The following is a 20,601-nucleotide window of genomic DNA, read 5'->3' as shown; positions in this document are numbered from 1 at the left end:
GTGTGTCTAATGGTACAGTTATTAGGAGATGTTTCTTACCTGCTCAAAAAACATGACATGGAATTTAATTTTTATTAGAATTGTGGATATTCAGGGAGATAAATGTAGTCAAACAAAGAAACACTAACTTTATGAACTCTGATTTATTTCTTAAAGTTGCCTTTTGTAGTTTTTGGGGAGAAACTTTCATGAGAAGTGAAAGTTCTTCACTAACCGACTCCTTTTTATGCCTAAACTAACAAAATGAACAAACTCCCTTTGTTATCATGACTGAATAAACAGAAAAAAACTGACCTTAAAGGACAACACAGTTTTATACTGTGTACATGTGGCGGACCCTGCCACCTTTTCATCTTCAAACAGTGTTCTGGGGACCTGATTTTCCTCTGAGAACAGCTCGGTTAAAAAATAAATATCTCTGAGTTTTAACCTGATAAATATTGTAAATGTTAAAATTCTCAGTTGGAATTTCTTCTCCGCAACCCAAAGAGCCCCTTTAATTTCTTCTCAACCAAAGAAACGATCCGTCCCCATCACTTTTAAATAAGATATTATTAATAAGATAATAATAAGTCCTGCTCCAGATGTTCAAACACAACACATGTGACCTCCTGACCTTAAAAATCCTCCCTTCACATCTCCACCCTGACTGCACCATCACACACAGCCTCCCTCTCACACCTCCATCCTGTTGTTAGATGTGTATCTCTCTGGATGGAGTCCGGGCTGTTAAGTCTCAGTGACACCCTCGATTTAAAAGCTGCCATCTGCCTTACACAACACCTTCAGAGCACTTCATCATCCCTTTGTAATTGGTGGTGGATTAACTCTGAGGGGGGAGTTCGCAGGCTGCATGCATTTACTTTGGGTTAAGAAATGAGTCATCTTGATGTAATTCCCCTCTTCATTACCAAAGAAGGAGAGAGTGAGGAGGACAAAAGTGTGTCAACCTTGAAGGAGTCGGTCCATCTGTTGCAAACAGCCAAAAACGTTCAAATACAGAGAGGATAATAAATATAAAGGGGTCGTATAATCTGGGATCTCCGCTCAGCGCCGCGCACAGAAAGGTGATTGTTGGTCTCAGCGCTCGCTGATGCGGAAAAGTTACGGCTCTGCTTTCTTCAGGAGTACAGCGCCAATGAGAACTTTTGAGATCTTGTAAATTCCTGGTTGAGGTCATTGTTTATGAGAGCTTACAGAGGTTTGGCTCGTGTCCTGCAGCTTTTCTTTTCTCTCTCTCTCTCTCTCTCTCTCTCTCTCCCTCTCTCTCTCTGCTCCCTCCGTCTTTTAAAGCTGCGCTCGCTCCGCAGATTTCACCTCTCGGCCAAACCCACCGGACACTCTCACTGCTGGTGTCCTCTGAAAGACGCTCATCTGTTCGCTCTGCAGAGGTGAGTCCAAAAACAACTGCAGCTGTGCTTTAAAGAAATATATCGGAGGATCAGGTCATCCATCAGGTAGTCAGGAGAAGATTATCACAAGGCGGCTATTTGATCTTTTTACGCACATCCATGACGCGTAATTGCAGCTTTTATCTCATCGCGGGAGGGTTTCCGACATCATTTCCGTCAGTTTACAGCACCAGTTCCACAGAAGGAGCTCACTGAAAATGCTTAAATGTGCGACAAGTCTCTTTTAGTCTTTTTAGCCCTCCTCATCGTTTTGGGCACGGCGCTGCTGCGCTGCGCAACAGGTGATGCGCTTTGTTTTGGCACAGCAGTGGCGCGCACTCGATACTCTCCTTATATCATCACATCAGCAGCCTACAGGTTCATGCTTCAGGTTATTTTTTTCAGAGAAAGTTTCTTTAGAACTTTTTGTTTCAGGAATAAACTTAAAGTGTGTGTCAGTGGGTGTCACTTATTTCCAGGGAAATACTTATAAACAACTTTGAGGTTCTTAATCGAGTATTTTAATTTTATTTTACTAAATTTTAAACTGATTTTTTACATTTTTATTCACAGCTATATTGTTAGTTACTTTTCATATTCAGACTTTACAAACAAAACTATGATTACTTTATAAAGTATGATGTGCTGTTACAACCAAAACCTCCTAAAAGTGGATAAAGCTGTTAGAATAAACTGACAAAAAGCTGCAGCATCACAGGGTGCTGAAAATCTGTACTCAAGTACGAGGACAGTTACATTACTGAAATATTACTCAGTTACAATTACTCAATTAGTTAAAACTCCTGGTATTGAACAAATACTTCTCAAACGCTGCTCAGAGTATGAGTTACTTTTAACTGCTGATATTTAATTACCATATTGGCTACAAAAATGCAGGTAAAGGTTTAAATATTGGTTTACTCAATGGTGATATTAAAAGTAAATGAGAAGATTACATGGTTGTAACACATACCTACGTACAAGTAAAACTACAGACTTAACAAAAAGGATACCTATATAATGACTTAATTGCAGTCATTTGATTTACATATTAAGATTTTACAAACAAAAGTACTTAATAAAAAATATGATGCACTTTTACAATCTGACCCGCCCAAAAGTGTCCACTAAGGCGATTAAATATCAGCAGAAAAAAGTAACTAATACTCTGAGTAATGTTTGAGAAGATTACTTTGTACCTTTTACTTTTTTATTTTTTCAATACCGAAATTTTAATGAATTCGTTATTGTAACTGAGTGATGTTTCAGTCATGTAACTACAGTATGTAACTGTACTCGAGTACTCTGTCCACCACTGGTTACTGTGACGTTGTAGCTCTTTACATCCTGATTTTAACTGCTCGATGTACTTTTAGGAGACTTTGGTTGCAGCAGCGCCGTTTAAATCAGCATCAGCCACAACATGACAGTGATGTTAATGCACGAGTGAATACAATCCCATAATATAGATCTGAATGAGGGAATTTAACTTAATAATAAAGTATTTCCACAGTGAGGAAGTGCTACTTTTCCTTAAAGCAACATCATGTAGAAATTGGCATTCTCCCCGATTTGTTGCTACGGAGCGCAACACGGCTGTTGTACAAACAGATCCCAGGTCTGTAACAATCTGTCGGACTTAATGTAGGTGCTGACTACAAACACAACGCGTCACGTCACAACGTTGTTATGTGTTGTAACAAGTGATGGAGACTCCATTCCTCCTTTTACAAGACACTGTTCCATCAACGTGATTTTGAAGCTTTTATTTTAAGGTATAAAAGTGACATAATGATGCTGTAAGCCATCGTACAGTGTGTGTCATACAGCCAGTATCAATACAAACACCTCTAAAATCAGCTTATAATATTCAGTTGTGTCGATGCTGCGTCAGGGAGATGTTGATTGAAATTTTATTGTTGAACTATTACTCTAATGTTACTTGACCTCATGTCCTGACCCCTCCCCCCCTCTCCCTTCTGCTCAAACGATGTGCAGTGATATATTACTGAAAAGGCTGGCGTTCTCACGATAAACAGCAGAGCCTCAAAGGTTACATGTGTGGCTCCGAGACTGTGAAAGCGTGACATCAGCTCACCGTCTCCTCCCTCCTGGTATTGGGCAGCTGCCAGACCAAACGCATGATGTCATTAAAGAGACTTGGAGATTACGGTCCTTCCTCTGGCACACTGGACCTCCCTGTGGCTCCAGAATGACTTCACCAACCCCTTTCAAAGCTCATAAAAACTTCGGCTCTAACCGAGCAATAAATGAACCCGCTGTAATATTGAGGAGGCTGCTCCTTTCTCTGCGGCGTGGAATTTATAAATCACTAGTAAGTCAGTCCTGTGTATCTCAGTAAGTCTTTTTTTGTATATTTGATGTAAAATGGTACACATCAGTCATTCATAAAGCCGGGCATGTAGTGTACAGTTCAGATCAATCTTTAATGAAGCTGCTGTCTGTCAGCGCCTGTGAGGTCTCCTCTCCATCAGGCCGGCAGCGGGACATTTGGCGGCTGAGACGACGTCACGCCAGCAGTTTTCTTTCAGGCGGAGGCGGTTTCATCACCTCTTTCATTCTTGGGTGTGTCTGAGAGCAGATGACTGAGTTGATGAAACACATGAAACGGCTCTCGGCAGCTCCGAGCTCGACTCCAAAATAGGCAATGCTGCTTGTTTGTCCGCGTTGGCCCGAGCGAGCCGAGTGGATGTCGAACAGCTTCCCTGTCCTCTCCACCCTTTTTTTTTTTTTCTCTACCTCTTTAGCCAAAGAGAGTCTCAGCTGAACTGCTCATGATTGTTTGGTGAATAAAGGAGGACGATGAAGGAGGAAGAGATGAGGAGGGAGCCACAGAGAGAGAGAGAGAGAGAGAGAGGGAAATAGACTGAGAAGAAGCAAGTGTATCAAGCAGTGAGGTTGTAGACTAAACAACTAAATACTCCTTGTCTCAGGCTGATAAGTCGTCGTTGTTCCTGGAAACTGACCAATCACATTTTTGTGTCATCGCTTTGTAACCCAGGGCAGGGAGGGAAAAACTCATATGTAAGACATTGTGAAAGGGTTAGTTGGGTTAGTGGGTTTAACCTAAAAGTGAAAAGAAATTAAAAATGATAAGTGAACAAGATAACATACGTTCTTTAAGCCTCCCAACCGAGAGTCCTGCATCCATTAACCCACATCAACTGGCTCCAGATGCAGACTTTGACACTATTTCTTAAGTTGAAATGACCAGGGAGTGTCCAGGAACATCATAATTATTGAACAACATTAATTATGATGTTCCTTTTCTGGGAACGGCAGCAACAAGGTGACATCCGCAGGCAGTGGCGTGCGCAGACTTTTTGAAGGGCAGGGGCGAAAAGAAGGGCACTTTAGCACGCGTTTTGGCTCCAAGAGGACACTTTAGCGCGCGTTTTGGCTCCCAAGAGGGCACTTTAGCATGCGTTTTGGCTCCCAAGAGGGCACTTTAGCGCTTGCTTTGGCTCCCAAGAGGGCAGTTTATCATGTTTTAACCAGCCAAGGGGGCAGTTTAGTGTGTTTTGCCAACCAAGAGGGCACTTTGGCAAGCTTTTTTGGCTCTCAGGAGGGCACTTTAGTGCGCGGTTTGGCTCTCAGGAGGGCACTTTAGCGCGCATTTTTCAACAATTGGGCCACGAGGAAGAGCGACTGAGCGATTTTTGCCAATAGATGCCCTTAAATCCGACACACTGGACCTTTAAGTCTACAAAATGAATAATAATTTAGGGGATAATTGTTTTTGTTTTGTATATGGAACAATTCCACAAAGTATCCAGGTGTTATATCTTTTGAATAACAGTATTTAATCGTTTATAAAGTAATATAATCATTAAAAAAAATTGCTGGCCCATTTTAATGGACAAACTGCTGAGGTGCTCTTTCATAAAGGCAGTGAGATTAAATAAAAACTGTCCTGTGTCGATAAAAAACAAACTTGGTATCACTTTGTCTCTCTGAGGGTCGAGTGACGCGAGTCTTACGAGAAAATCCTGAACGTAGCGAGCACTGCCCATGAAGAATCTAAAGTTTTTATCCTTACAGAAATACTGTCGAGCGCACAATCAGGCTTCCTCTTCGCTCCACACGTCAGAGCGAGGGACTGACTTCTTCTGGGTGTCGAGGCGCGAGTCATGTGAGACCGGCGAGAGGTGAAGCGCTCGCTGGCACACAGTGGAGGCTTTATCTGAAAGTGTGTGTGTGTGTGCTAGCAACACTTCGAGGCATATCCGTTGGACAGGAGTGTTAGTGTGTTGATGGAGCTCCCCTCGTGGCCTTTTGTCCACACATGTTTGACCTCGGTGTGTCTGGGTCTTGCAGCCACACCCGGATTTATTCATTCACTCACTGGTCTCAAGTCTGTGTTGTAATACAGCTGTGTGTGTGTGTGTGTGTATGTGTGTGTGTGTGTGTGTGTGTGTGTGTGTCCTGTTGTCTTGACGCTGTGTTTGTGTCAACATAATGAGTCACTGAGCCTCCTGACATTGACAGTGTGGCTCAGTATCACCGGTCTGCCTGGCCGCTAACCAGATTTGGACGGGTTAGTGAGACACATGGCCGCCCAGGGCACGAGGTCAAGTTGAATATGAGCTCTCAGACACACACACACACACACACACACAGACACAACACACACACACACACACACACACATATACGGCTTTTGTTGCTGTTGGTAACAGTGCAGAGAGTGAAGGGTGTTTGTTCCAGTCGCACTGAGTGATTTCCGCTCATTTGCTCAGGAAGTACAGGTCAGACTTCCTGTTTCTCTCCGCCTGCAAACACCAAACTTAGAAAGTGAGAGATGATGGGATTGTAGCCAAGAGGCAACACCTACCAAAACAGTCACGGTGTGCATTTTGCATCTCACGGTAGGATGAGTTGGAGAAGCACACACTGTACATGAGAGAGAGTTTATCATCGTCTGTAGCAGCTGCGTATTTAACCCTGCATTCCTTCATTTGGGAAAAATAAATATTTATAGTCTTGTTTGTTGTTGCAGATGATAAGGAGTTATTTCTGCTTTTGGAGATGGCATGTGGGAAGGTGGCCACTGCAGTCCAGCAGTCACCGGGTAGATTTAACACCGTCACTAAATAATACTGTAGAAATACAGATAGTGTGAAACCAGACGTGCTTTATACTCGTGTTGTCAGGAAATCATAACAGGAAGAGACAATGGATAAACAAAAGATGCCCTGCAGGTTAAAAAAGCTCATTAAACAACTTGTATTTAAACAAATGTTACAAACAGCAGTTCATCTTTTTCTGACTCCCATCGCAGGACTTTTGGTCGTGTTTATATCAAATGTAAAAACATCTGTTTCTTTAGGATACATATAACAGCAACTGAACGCACCATGAGGGATGATGGATATTGCTGTTGTAGATACTTTCAAAACAAATCAATACAATGACGACATTTAATATTCATGATATTTACAATGTAGCGCCAATTTAGCACAGTATTATGTATATATCTAACCCATTTCCACTGAAAAAAACCCTGATATTTGGCCAATGCAAAGAAAGTGATGGCAACATTGAATTTTTATTGTTATTTTGGTAATATTACTGTCCTTACTGGTTGCTGTGACACAGAAATTTTCCCGGTCGGGAGACAAATAAAGGAATTCTAATTCTGATTCTGATTCTGAAAATATATAAAATATCTGCATTACATGATGGCCAATTAAGCATTGATAAAAAAATCAAGTTTATGGCATCTACCAAGGAGATAACAGCTCCTGCAAACAGAAAGTGACAATAAAACTGTCATTGTTCTGGCTGTCATAGTATTTTTGATGTTTGCTGAAAATTATTTGTTGGTCGTAAATCTATTAAACTGTTTCACCTGAAGATAACAAGATGACAAATTGTTACAGACCTAGAATTTTTGTATTTTGCGACTGTGGTGTTGCACTCAGAAGCTGTGGGAGGGCGCCAAATCGCACAAAACTCCAATTTCTACATCGTGTTGCTTTAATGTGCACCCAGTGTTTTTCCCCTGCACATACAGTAACATTTACCTTTCAGCTACCTCCCTTTAGCCACACGATGCTAATGCTAACTGCCCTTCCATTGGTTCTAGTAGCACTTTGCTAACTCAAAGGACTATTGAGTTATAATAGAGAATACAAATGGCTTTAAACACTTTATTCTACATTATGCACTCTTTATTCCTTTGTTGGATGTTGCTTTCCAATAACACTGGACCGCCGATGAATTTCACAGCCATCACCATCATCATCATTGTACCACATGTCAGTTCGCAGAGTGCCTTTTCTCTCATTTGCACTTCTTAACTGTCAAATTTCCACATGAAATCGACGCTGCGAGTGATGGAACCACAGCGAAATGCATCGCGGTGAGATATTAAAACAAGAACAATCGAACAAATGGAGAAATAGAAGCAGGATGAACAGATTTCCTGCTGTAGCACAGAGGGAGGTTTCTGTGGGCCGGGAGTCACGGCGCCTTCCTGCTCATTAATTAGTCTTTGTGGGTTTTAGAATAATTAGGTGACAGATTATAAAAGACCAAACGTAACGCTGTGCTCTGTGGTAATGGACCAAATCAGATCTGTAATTGCAACCAGCTGCCCTTTATATACACACACACACACACACACAGGGTAGCTAACTGCATTGGTTTGTTTCGTGTGTGATGTATGAAGAAGTTTATTGAATAGATTTAAGAGATGAGGCTTCCCTTCATAAACTGAGAGAATAACTCAATTATTTCCCGTCTCAGCCGTTCTCCTCAGTCTCCAAGTCTCCTCTCATGCACATAATGAGCCTATATTTCTGTATTTAAGCTCGTCTGACTGCGAAGGCCCAAACCAATCAGAGTAAAGTGCCATGTGGAGCCACGTTTGCTCCACTGCAGACAAGATAATGATGGTCCGTGATTGTGAGCTGGCAATAATAGAGATGGCAAAATTAAACTGATTCTAAAATAGCTATAAGAGAGTCATCATCTGACTCAGCAGTTCCCGGCAGCTCCGTGGAACTTTTTAGCTTCTTTCAGCTGATTGTTTTGGTTTTCCAGCTCACAACTTCACTGTTTTGGTTCAAACTCGTGGCTCTCATAGCGTAGCTTTTTAGCATAGCAACTTTTTTTTGTGGTAAAATAAATGAAAAAAAAACCACAGCCAACACCAGACGGACACAATAAACAACTCGCTGAGGAACAAAGTAGAGCAGTTAGAAGCTAATGAGAAATATATTTCCCTAAGGAGATGGTGGAGACCAAAAACAGAGCTAAAAGAAGAGTGAATATTGGACTTACACTCATCAGGTGATGAGATAATTGAATGATAATGTTGTTTCATAACAAATTTGTCATGATGAGAGCACACAAGAGGCATTTTCAGACTAAACAGTCCAAACTATACACATTCTATGCTGTTTGTTCTTGTATGTTGTCTGTTGTTAATAGAGCTGACAGGGTTTTAAAGATGGCGGTTGCTTGTGTGGCTCCTGAGATCGACCAATCAAAGTTCCTGTGGTGCTGGGAGAGTATCTACACGAAATATGGAGCTTTAAAAGTTGTTTCATTAAAAATTGTTCATGGTTCTTGTGGTGCGAATACAATCAAAAGAAGTTCTCAGAAGTAGGAAAGGTTACTCGGGCCCGAAAACGCCTAAGGTTCACCCAAATGCAGGAGGCAGCAGGCAAAGGATCTAGTTTTTATTCAGGATCACAGCACACGAGGATCAGGCAAACACTCCAGGGAGACGAGACAAGGACTGAACAGAAGACTCAGACACAAAGTAAACTAGCGGAGCAGGTGGTGTGAGGCGGAGAAACACAGGAGGAGCTGATGTGTGGAGAGAAATCAGAGCAGGAGCACAAGAACTCAGGAGGAAACAGCAAAACACAGAAAACACATGAAACACGAAAGTGAACCGACGCGACCGTGACAAAAATATCAAGTTCACAATATCAACACAAAAGATGACAATGTTTTATGTTCACAACTTGTTTCCAAAGCGTCTGCTGTCGCAGTTTTAATTAAGTTTGGAATAAAAACGTGCGCTCATAAGTTGGAAAGAAGTTAGTTCTTCTTATTATTATCACTTATTATTGATTTAACGTGTTTTGCGTTTAAATTACAGATTTTTCATGTTTTTGTGATTAAATTCAGGAAAATATTAATTCAATCACAAAAGCATGTTTAATGTATAAACAAGATTTTAAAAACGTGTGAGTAACCACATTTTTTCAGTTCGTTTAATTGAAAATGTAGGTTTTTTTATTTTCTAATTAATGTAATGGATGACATTTTCAAAATGTAACAAAATGAGTGACAGTTTACTGTAGAAAAGAATAAGTTCTGAAGTTTTACACAGATTTGATTGTTAACTGACAGAAATCTTGTAAAATTATGGAACTTGTGATGTCAGAAACATTGAATAAATGTGGGTTTGATATCTTAAAACATTGGTAAAGCCTCAGAATTCTGCAACATATTTGTTTTGCTTACGCTTTAATTGTTTGTTAGTCTGAGTGCAGATGGACGAGGACATTTTATTCATGTTGACTTTAAGCTTCTCTATCAGGAATGCGCTCGGTGTCTCTGGAGGCTTTAAAGAAAAAACCGTCTCTCTTGGAAAACGAATCACTGAGATAACAGAGACAAACGTTCGCCACTGACGATCACATTTTCCTCCCATTCTTGAAACATTCTCCTCCAGGCTCGCTTAGTTTGAGCGTATACGACGTCATCTTCTGGAATAATATGCCATACGCTCTCACGCCCGGCGATGAAGACTTGAGGAGAAGCTCTTTAGAACACTTTGTCTCTCCTCAGCTGCTCCTCCTGTGGCTCGTCTGTTTGAGTCATGATGTGATCAGCGTGTCATCTGTACATGTCCTGAACACTCCAACAAAGCGGCTGAATGTCGGGGCAGTGGGAGTATCTGTTATCCCCGGTGGCCATCGCTCGCAGCCTCCAGACTGTGGTTTTGTTTTTTTTTTTTTCTACCTTCTGATGTTACAGCAGTGGAATCCAATCTCTATCACCTAATCTCTCCCCTCTGCATCATACTCTCCCTCATCCGCTCTGTTCTCTAATGCATACCCTAAAAAGGACAGGAGGGCCCACGGTTGGATGTGGTCGTGGGGTCGGGGGGTGTGTGCGGGTCACGGAGGGGTATATACAGCCCCCCGTATCTTAAAGAGGCGCGCGGTCTCTGGGTTTGACCCTCCGTGGATGCTACCGTCTCCTCCTGTCCTTGCTTTTCCTTCTCTCCTTCCTCTTTTCCTCCTGACGGGAACCAATCATGTCGTACAAACTCACAGGTAAAATGTAATACTGGATGCCGTAAATTATTGGACATTTGTCAAGGAAAAGCTCAGGAAGAATTCCACAAGATTTCACCTGAATTTTACTCATGTTTATGATTTTAAACGTCATATTTCTGTCCCGTCTTTTAAGCTTTGTTATGGCGGATTTCAGACAATCCAGTTAATTTTAAATGGTTAATCCTTCAGTTTATTTTTCTATAAAACTCAACAAACTTTAAGATGCATTTTTTCTAATCTGTCAGCAACAGTATGTAACAATATAATCAACTACCAGCAGCCTGTCATCACTCTTTTCCATATTTATGTCCTTTTTCTGGATTTCTGTTTTATTCTGTTAAATTATCTGACCAGCAGAACAATGTGACTTTACATATTCTTAACCTCTTATAAACTTTATCTTCACCATCCTGTTACTTTAATTCTTATGCTGCTGTAATTTTATCTCGTCCAATTTTAAGATAAAATTTGCAACAAACTTTTTGAAGCTTCTCTTGTTAGTTTGATGATGTGACGTTCAAACAGCATCTCTGGCTCGGGGGGATTTCTGTAATTCCATAATGTTAGTTATATTTTGATGCAGTCATACAGATTTAAACTTGTTTAATTTAGACATCAGCTAAATCACAGACATCTGCTGGTTATTGTTTTGGGTTGGTTTTTTTTTGCAACAAACTCTTCTCTCATCAGTTTGGTACGCTTCCGCTAACAGCTGCTTCTTACCGTGTCTTTCTAATATCAAAGGGCAAAACCTGAAACATTTACTTTGTGCAGATTCTCCGTGGATTATTTGTTTTTCATTTTAAAGTCAGATTTACAGTTACAGTCTTGGGCATGTCGTCCTTATTGTTGAGGTAAAAGATGCACTGAGCTTTTGTTGATGGTCCGTTGATGTTCAAACAGCCTCTTCCAGTAAAAAAATGAACAGCTGAACCATTCGAATGTCAAAGACTGAAATCTTAAATCGTCCCCACCTCTGGTCGGGAAGATTCCATCACGCTGAGCTCTTATTGATACAGACTTTTCATTTACATCAGAACTAAACTACATCTTGTATATTGAAGATGGAACTCAATGCAGTGATGATACGATGGAGTAGATTTAATATCTTTTTAACCTGAAGATTCAAAATTCAATAATGTCAGAACTGATTAGGAGCTGAGAGCAGATGTTAAAGTGGAAGTCACACACACGTAGCACCTGTTGGAGGATCAGCAGCGACACGATCGACCCGCTTAGATTAAGTTCTTCAAGTTGCACGAGTTCACAATAAAAACATCTACTGTCCTGCCCAGTTGGCCTACAGTGCTGAGTAGAGGGTGTTCAGGAGGGTTGTGTGCTGGTTGTTCTTCTCTGAACACTTTGTGAGTCCGTCATGAGTTTGTGCTCAGCATTAATGATGATTTTGATGTGGGTGGATGATTGAACCGTTCTCTGCAGTCAGACGAATGAGAAATGAGCTGAGCGTGTGCAGCTCTGTGATAGCATCGTCCTGTAGTCAAATACTTGGAGCTCTCTTGAAATATTAATTTGCTGATTTCTGTTGTGTAAAGTCTACAGAACAGTCTGTTCCAGGGTTTGAATTGTGCTTTAATTTCCTCTCCTCCGGAGTGCTGTGATTGTGTTCAGATGACCTGATTTCTTAAGGAGGCCTACTGTTAAGTGAACACAGAGTTTGGATGATGGTCCGCTGTTGATTTGGCTGATGCACAGTCCGGATCTTTGAACACGCACCGCTCTGACTCACCTCTCAAACTGATCTGGCGTTGACCTTTCCTGCTCCCCCCGAAGGGACCGCGGTGATATATTCCACTCCCCCGCACAGCTGAGTGTCGGTGCATACCACGCCTGCCTGACAGGGGGCAGCTGTCAAGCTGTTTGTGACAAAAGATTAAAGTACTGGACACTGGAGCCACAATAGCTGCATAGTCCCAGTGGTCATCACTCTGTATCCATCTCCACGTGTCCCCACGTGGAAGGTCAACCTACTTTAAATAGAGAGGGCACGTCTAAAATTAGATCTCTGATCTGGCGGGGCTCAGTGATGAGACCCCGAGCATTGTGTGCGTGAGATTTGGTGACTTTGTCAGTTGGATTAAATCCTACGGGAGGTGAGTTTAGGCGGCATGGGGCGTGTCAGGCCTCGGTCCATCCACACACACACACACAGACACACACATCGGGGACACATGCCACACTGCGGGAGGCTCATCTCTGTTTACCCCCGTCCCACTTGAAATAGCCGCAGTCTCCTCTCATCAATATTTTCCTTGTTCCCATGGTTACCCCGACAAAATGTCATTCCTCCCATTGTTTCCTCCATCGCTCCTGTTCTACTGAGATGATATTCATCAACACTGACTGTTCAGCTGCTCTCGCTGACATCCTGTGTGTGTGTGTGTGTGTGTGTGTGAAAGAGAGAGGCACTTTAGAGTGATGTAGATAAAGCATAAAAAATGTCCACTCACTCCGCCCCAACACGACAGTTGTTCCAGGAATCTTATTCAGTCTGCTCCCAGCGGACGCTGCCCGCGATGCAGGAATGTTGATGGACGAAGGAGCGAGGCAACTTTGGCTTATAGCGTTTACATTAACAGCCAATAAAATAAAATGACCCAGACGAAAGAGAGGGAGAGACAGAGCGTGAGTCGGGGTGAGGTCCTCGAGGTGGAGTCGGGGGTGACGGGGGGAGGGAATGAGCCAGACGGTCTAAAAATATGAGCTTTCCAGGGAGAGCTTGATAAAAAAGTCTGCAGGCCAGAAAGCACGCAGACAACAAGCAGACATCTGTGGGCCGCTTTTTTTTTTTTTTTCTTTCGTCAGCGACACTTCTCTCATCAGTTTGGAATGCTGCTGCTAAGAGCTGCCTCTCATTGTGTTACTCTTACTAATATTAAAGGGGAAACTCTTAAACTACCTTTTCTGCACATTTCTGCTTAGATCCGCTTCACATTTTAGGGTGCAAAGGTCAGATGTACTGTTTACGTCCCTGTGCTGTTCGCCAAGCTCTCATCGTTAAAGGATACGTCCACCTCAAAAATGAGAATTCAGTCATCGTGTACTCACTCTCATGCTAATGGGAAGTCGGGGAAAGTTTTGTTGTCCTGTTAAGTACTTTTGGAGCTTCACAGGAAGAACAGTGATACAGCAATCTGCCAAAAGATTGAGGTAGATGGGAACTTGTTTTTAAACTTAACCAGTGGGGTGCACAGACTTTTTGAAGGGCAGGGGCAAAAAGAAAAAAAAAAGCCCTGAAGAGGGCACTTTAGCGTGCGTTTTGGCTCCCGAGAGTGCACTTTAGTGCATGTTTTTGCCTACCAAGAGGGCAGTTTATCATCTTTTAACCAGCCAAGGCGGCACTTTAGTGTGTTTTGCCAACCAAGAAGGCACTTCAGTGTGCGTTAGGGCTCCCAAGAGGGCACTTTAGCACGCGTTTTGCCACCCAAGAGGGCACTTTAGCGCACGTTTTTCAACAATTAGGCCACGACAAAGAAGGCAGCTACAAAGAAGATCTCATCTTAAAAAAGGGTGAAAATAAAGTCTTCTCAAATCAGTTTGGGATCTCAGAGGCTTCCAGAAAATAACATGACACTGGACAAGTCCCCATCTACTTCAGTTGTTGAGGAGAACGCTGTAACATTGTTTTGCTGTGAAGCTCCAGAAATGTTTTATTGGCGACAAAACTCCACCTGACTTTCCCTCAGTGAATAGATCATGAGGAACTCGTCCTTTAAAGTCATATTCTGTTCTTATCAAATTCCCATATTCGATTTCCATCTCCCTTATTTCTTTTATCCACGTTTCTCAGAGCCGCAAAGCACTTTTAATCATCTCAATCCATCATTTGCTGAATTCTGTCTTTGACTTGCGTTGTTCAGAGAACCATGTGGATGTAGGAAAAAAAGAGCAACACTGTCCCCATCTGGTGTCTGAAGGAAGCTGGTGTGAGTCGGCTGTGCTGTGTTTCCCCTCAGGTCCCAGGAGTTATCTCACCTCCACCATGAGTGAGCGCTTCGACTGCTACTACTGCCGTGAGAACCTGCACGGGAAGAAGTACGTGAAGAAGGATGACAAGCACGTCTGCCCCAAGTGCTTCGACAAGCTCTGCGCCAACACCTGCGCTGAGTGCAAGAAGCCCATCGGCGCTGACTCCAAGGTGAAAACACAGTGTGAGTGACAGACAGAGTGGATGAGTGAAGGAGGCAGAAGTAACTGAGTACATTTACTCAAGTAATGTACGTAAGTATAGATTTGAGATTCTTGTACTTCATGCTCTTCTACAATTCAGGGGGAAATATTGTGCTTTTTACTCGTCTTCATATAGTTGATGAATTTAGTTATGAGTCACTTTGCAGATTATTATCAAATAAAATAAAATGTTTTCCTTTAGATTAATGCACTCAACCGTATAAAAAGTAACTACATTTACAATTTAAAACAAGTATTCAACATTAAAGATATGCAAGTGATACTTTAAGTTTTCCTTATTAAGAGTTGTAATGCAGGACTTACATAATCTTAATAAAAATCGTTCTTCACCTGGTTTCAGACAGCTAGGAAAAAAAAAAGAAATTCAGGAGAATTTTTTCTACTCTCTTATTTTACCCATTTGAATCATATCATCCTCTGAAAAAAATATTTTTCACTCATTTTCACACATGAAACTTTGTTTGGTTCCTCTGCAAAATAATTTTTTTTACTCACCTGGTTTCAGACACCTAGAATTTTTTTTTTAAGGAGAATTTTTTTACTCTTATTTTACCTGTTTGACTCAAATCATTTCCAGAAAAACGTATTTTGACAAATTTTCACTCAAAAACATTTTTTTGTTTCCTCATCAAACAGTTTCAGCCACCTAGAAGGAAAAAAAAAGGAAATTCAGGAGATTTTTTTTTTTACTCTCTTATTTTACCTGTTTGATTCAAATCATCTCTAGAAAAAAAACTGTTTGTTTTTTGTAAAACTCATTTTGATCACAGGAGGCTGCTCTGTGAACACTGGGAAAACTGGCTACACAGACGGCCAAGTAAAGCCAGATTGCAGAAATGAAACATGAGAGACATCTTTTTACACATAATAATAATCAGACGTTAAATAAAGATCCACGTTCTCATAAACATTCAAACGAGCAGTATTACTCGCGTACTTGCACTTCCGTATTTGCGCTTCCATAAACATCTTTCAGTTGTAAAAATATGTACAAGTCTGCCTCTTTAGGTCAAAATGAGTATTACAGAAAGAACCAGAATTTTTTTTTTCTCCTCCCGACACATGAAAAAAAAAAAATGTTTCACTCTTTTTCTCACTCTATTTTTTTTTTTTTTTAAAGACAAAGAAAAAGAAAAAGAAAATTCTCCCTTGCACCTCAGGGCTTCCGTATATTCTAGTATTCACCCAGAATAAAATCATGAACCTAAAAGTGAGCATCATATGTCTCCATCAGCTGGAAACAAATCATCATCAGGTCTTTTGTCTCAGCAGATGTTTTGACTTGAACCCTGCATTTCAAAATGTCTTTTAGTAAAAGCCTGTCTGTCCTGAATCTTAACATCTCTCCTCCGTGGGTGTCGAACAGAAGTAGAAGAAAGAAAGTGAGGCTGTTTCTGTGTGTGTGTGTGTGTGTGTGTGTGTGTGTGTGTGTGTTTTCTTCTTCTCTTGTTAGTTCAGATAGCTCTCAGTCTGTTACGCTACTTGTGTGTCATCCCGCGGTGGCCTCCGCTCTCACCGCGCAGTCACAGCCTGTTAAATCTGTAAAAAGATGTATTATTACTTCTAATGGGGCTTAAATACTTATATCTCATTCTCACCATCCGATCCCTCGAACTCCTTCACGGCTCGCCACGTCCCGGTTCACTTCATCTCCACTTTAATGTCTGCCACATGGGCTCGTTCTGTATTCTGGCCCCGGGGCCTCGGTCCACATGATGAGTAAACAAACTCCACGGCCTCCTTCTCCCCCTCCTCCTCCTCTCTCTGTTCAGGAGCTGCACCATAAGAACCGCCACTGGCACGAGGACTGTTTCCGCTGTGCCAAATGCTACAAGCCGCTCGCCTCTGAGCCCTTCAACGCCCGGGATGATGGCAAGATAATGTGCGGCAAGTGCGGCGCCAGAGAGGACGGCAACCGCTGCCAGGGCTGCTACAAGGTGGTCATGCCAGGTGGGCTCACTGTCGTATTATTGTTTTCTTTGTAAAGGCACAGTGTGGAGTTTCTGCCACTAGAGGTCTCTGAATCAAAACAACACAAAAGACTTAAGTAGTTTGAGAACGTGGGATTTGTTGTGTCGTCACTACAGCAGCCCAGAGGTTCTTATCTGACCTGTGGCCCTTTAATAAGGGCTAATAAAGCTAAAGCTATAATAATAATGTTAATATTAAAAGACTTTCTCATGGGCGAGGTAATGTTTTACGCAGGGGCGGTTCTAGGGGGGGGGGGGGGCCAACAGGGGCCAGTGCCCCCGTAACTCTGAGTCTGGACCCCCCTGTGACCCCCCTGACAGGGAGTGTGCATCAATAATACAATGACAGATTTCTTGCAATGATTTTGTTCTGAAGGGAAAGGCAGAAATAAAGTGTCTCAGCAGTTCACTACCCAATCAAAATTGCTGAAATTGTAAACACTGCTTTGTCTGAATGAGGGATTTATCCTTTTTTCTGGGTTGTATGTGCCCCCTAACAAAAAAGCCGGCCCCAACCTGGCCCCCCTATTAAAACTGGTCTAGAACCGCCACTGGTTTTACGCTACATCGATAGGCGATAGGCGGCCTAAATTAAACACTGTTCCTTTAATAAAATGACAGGTTTCTCTGCGTTTGAACATCGTTTGGAAACATTTGGGATAATGTACACAGCTCAACAAAAGATACATCAAAGATCTGGTGGTTTTAATAAATGTATGTCTTTATTCAACACTGTTTATTCCTCACATTTAGTGAGGACAGTTTGTTTTTTATTAAGGTATCTCACTTTTAAAATTCAGCTCCTGTGCTTTATCAGGAAGCGAGTTTTGATCAGATTTAACCGACAGTGTTCGACAACACAAGCAAAAAGGACACCAGATATTGTTACATGTTATTATAGTTATTAGATTTCTTTTGAAATGTTGCACAACTCCAGCAGAGTCCAGAAGCATTTTCAAGCATTTACAGCGACTTGGATCTGTAGTTAATTTAATATTTATGTACATTTGTGTGCTAAAAATGAGTATTTCACTTCATCACAGTAGATCAGACGTTGCTGTTGGAGAAGCAAACAAAATGAAAACTTTCTTGAGAAAAGTTTTGTTTTTAAAATGTTCCTCTTATCTGTAAGAAGACTCGGCATCCTGTAAGAGCTGAGCTATGGAGTTTCAGAGCATTTTCCAAACCTTTAAAACAAAACATTACAACGTGTCAAGTAAAACAGCTGTTCTAACTATAGCAGGTTGTGTCCCTGCTCAGAACCACGTTATCAGAGAGAGCAAGTGTTTTTTTGTTTTTTTTTTAAGGTTTTATAGAGAGAAAAGAATCGTTTTTTGGAACAGAATTTAGAAGAAAGTGATTTTTTAAGGAAACAAATTGTTGCATCAACTTTTGTTTGTGTTTCTTAGGATCCCAGAACGTGGAGTACAAGAACAAGGTGTGGCACGAGGACTGCTTCAAATGCTTCGAATGCAAGCAGCCGATCCGCACCAAGAGCTTCCTGGCCAAAGGCGAGGACATCTACTGCGCTCCCTGCAATGACAAGAAGTTTGCCAAGAAGTGCTTCCACTGCAAGCAGGTAGGAGCACTGATCCTGTCACTGTCTATGTTCTGCGCTTGTAAAGATATTCATTAGTTTACAGAACAGCATCCTGCTGATGAATGACCTTTTGGCCCTGTAGTGTTTGACATCAGAGTCCCTCTTGCTCCTCTCAGGCCATCACCTCCGGAGGGATCAGCTACCAGGACCAGCCCTGGCACTCCGAGTGTTTCGTGTGCCACACCTGCCGCAAATCTCTGGCGTCCACTCGCTTCACCTCCCACGAGAACAACGTTTACTGCGTGGACTGCTTCAAGACCGATGTGGCCAAGAAGTGCCACGGCTGCAAGAACCCCATCACAGGTCAGAGAGGCTCGAACACACGGTGGCATTAGTGTGATTTCTGCTGTATGTACACAATGTACAGAGAGCGCATCAGTTTATTGTTCTGGATGTTTCCTGCACGGCTGTAATCGCCTCCTACAGATTATAATCCACAGATGACGAAATAGACCATGAGGCAACGGGGTCACATACAGTAAGAGGATGTGCTGCAGCGACAGAACCTCAGATGATTCATCATGACGCAGTTTCAGTGTGACACAGCAGGAAAACTAGATGTTTTGACGGCGCTTTATCGTTCTTAATCATAACAATACATTTCCCAGAGTATGTTATTCACAACAGTATGTGATCTGACGCAAATTACAGGGAAATTTTCAGTTATTTCCGGCAGAATTGAGTGTTTTTTAAGGCCAATGTGAAATTTATATTCAGGGAAGAGTACAATTCAACGTAAGGTTTTGAGCTTTTCTTTAAAGAACTTTACTGTCAGTACCAAATTACATGATCATTAAGTTTATTTCAGACTCTGCCGGGCAAAGTCTAAAATGAGGTTGAGCTATAAAGAAAAGATGAAGAAGAATACAAGAGCCGCAGTAATATACTTCTAATGAAAGTGCTTTTTAAAAGATATTTTACCTTTATTTTACCACGAAGGCCCATTGAGATCAAGATCAAGATCTATTTTACAAGAGAGACTCGAACTTATCGGGTTAAGTTTCAAAGAACTGATAATAATTTATTAAAATCCTTCATTGAGTCCTGAATAAACCAACACATTCTTCTTCACGGTTTATATCAATTACGTGGGTTTCCTTTCAAAGAAAGACGAGCAGTCACTTTAAAAAGAAAAAAAGCTGTTAAAAGCATATTTGAACCTTACTTTGTTCTGACAGCCACCGTAAATACTGTGAATTGTCCACATACTTGAAACAAGATCTCAGTTTTTCATCATTTGAGACTAACTTGTGCTGAACATTGGGACAAATGACAGGAACGATTAAGACGAGACACGTCTCGATGTCCTTCTGTCTGTCTTTTCGTCTCTGCAGGGTTCGGCCACGGCACCAACGTGGTGAACTACGAGGGCTACTCCTGGCACGAGTACTGCTTCAACTGCAAGAAGTGCTCCCTCTCGCTGGCCAACAAGCGCTTCGTCATCAGCGGAGAGCACATCTACTGCCCCGACTGCGCCAAGAAGCTGTGAAGAGGGCCGCTCTTTAAAGGGGAATTACACCAAAACTGACTGTTCATTTGCCAAAAAGCACATTTTCTTCTCTTCTGGATGTTTTTGGGGATTGCGAGGTAATAACAGAATAAATGTTTCTCCATTTCTGAGTTAGCACGAGGTGTAAGAACAGTCAGTTTTGGTGAAATCTCTCGTTACAAACTCACAGTTATTTCAACTCGGTATGCACTAGCTTGAATCATTTATCCACATATACATTATTGCAACTGGCTTCAGTGCTGGAGACTAACATGGCGACGGAGTTTCTTTTGTGGGTTTGTGTTATGCACTAATCTGATCTGTGCGGCCGTATGAGACAAAAGCCTTTTCAGTGCCTTACTGGGATCCTTCAGAGGGAATAAGATGCTCTTTACATGCATACTGCTGCTCGCTCATTACCAGCTTTGATTAATAATCTGTTACGCCTCTGAAAAAGTTTGACAGCTTTCAAAAGATGTTTAGCGAGTGACTTTCAAATATGAATTAGGTCTTTGAGATTGATGCTGACGTGTAAACTGCTCATGTATTCAAGACTTTGAGTGAAGTTAAAAGAATAAAAAAGGGAAGGAGGTGACGTGAAGTGTCTTTATTTGAG

The 20,601-nt window shown here is 41.7% G+C and overlaps 1 protein-coding gene across 2 annotated transcripts; it reads left to right on the top strand.

Annotated features, from left to right (window-relative positions):
- The first annotated feature begins 1,236 nt into the window (after positions 1-1,236).
- On the top strand, positions 1,237-20,580 carry fhl1a (four and a half LIM domains 1a). 2 transcript variants are annotated; one of them, XM_030395711.1, is made up of 6 exons: positions 1,237-1,391; positions 14,692-14,873; positions 16,699-16,876; positions 18,306-18,475; positions 18,613-18,799; positions 19,831-20,580. In XM_030395711.1, exons 2-6 carry the CDS (start codon positions 14,718-14,720, stop codon positions 19,983-19,985), a joined length of 846 nt encoding a protein of 281 aa, XP_030251571.1. In that variant the 5' UTR covers positions 1,237-1,391; positions 14,692-14,717; the 3' UTR covers positions 19,986-20,580. The 2 variants fall into 2 exon arrangements, with proteins under 2 accessions (XP_030251571.1, XP_030251570.1); XM_030395710.1 differs by lacking the exon at positions 1,237-1,391 and adding an exon at positions 10,591-10,714.
- The last annotated feature ends 21 nt before the right edge of the window (positions 20,581-20,601 follow it).

Source organism: Sparus aurata, chromosome 18 (genome assembly GCF_900880675.1).
Source record: "Sparus aurata chromosome 18, fSpaAur1.1, whole genome shotgun sequence".
In the NCBI taxonomy this organism is placed as follows: Eukaryota; Metazoa; Chordata; class Actinopteri; order Spariformes; family Sparidae; genus Sparus; species Sparus aurata.
The sequence above is the reverse complement of the archived record's forward strand: the minus strand, read 5'-3'. Positions and strand labels throughout refer to the sequence as shown.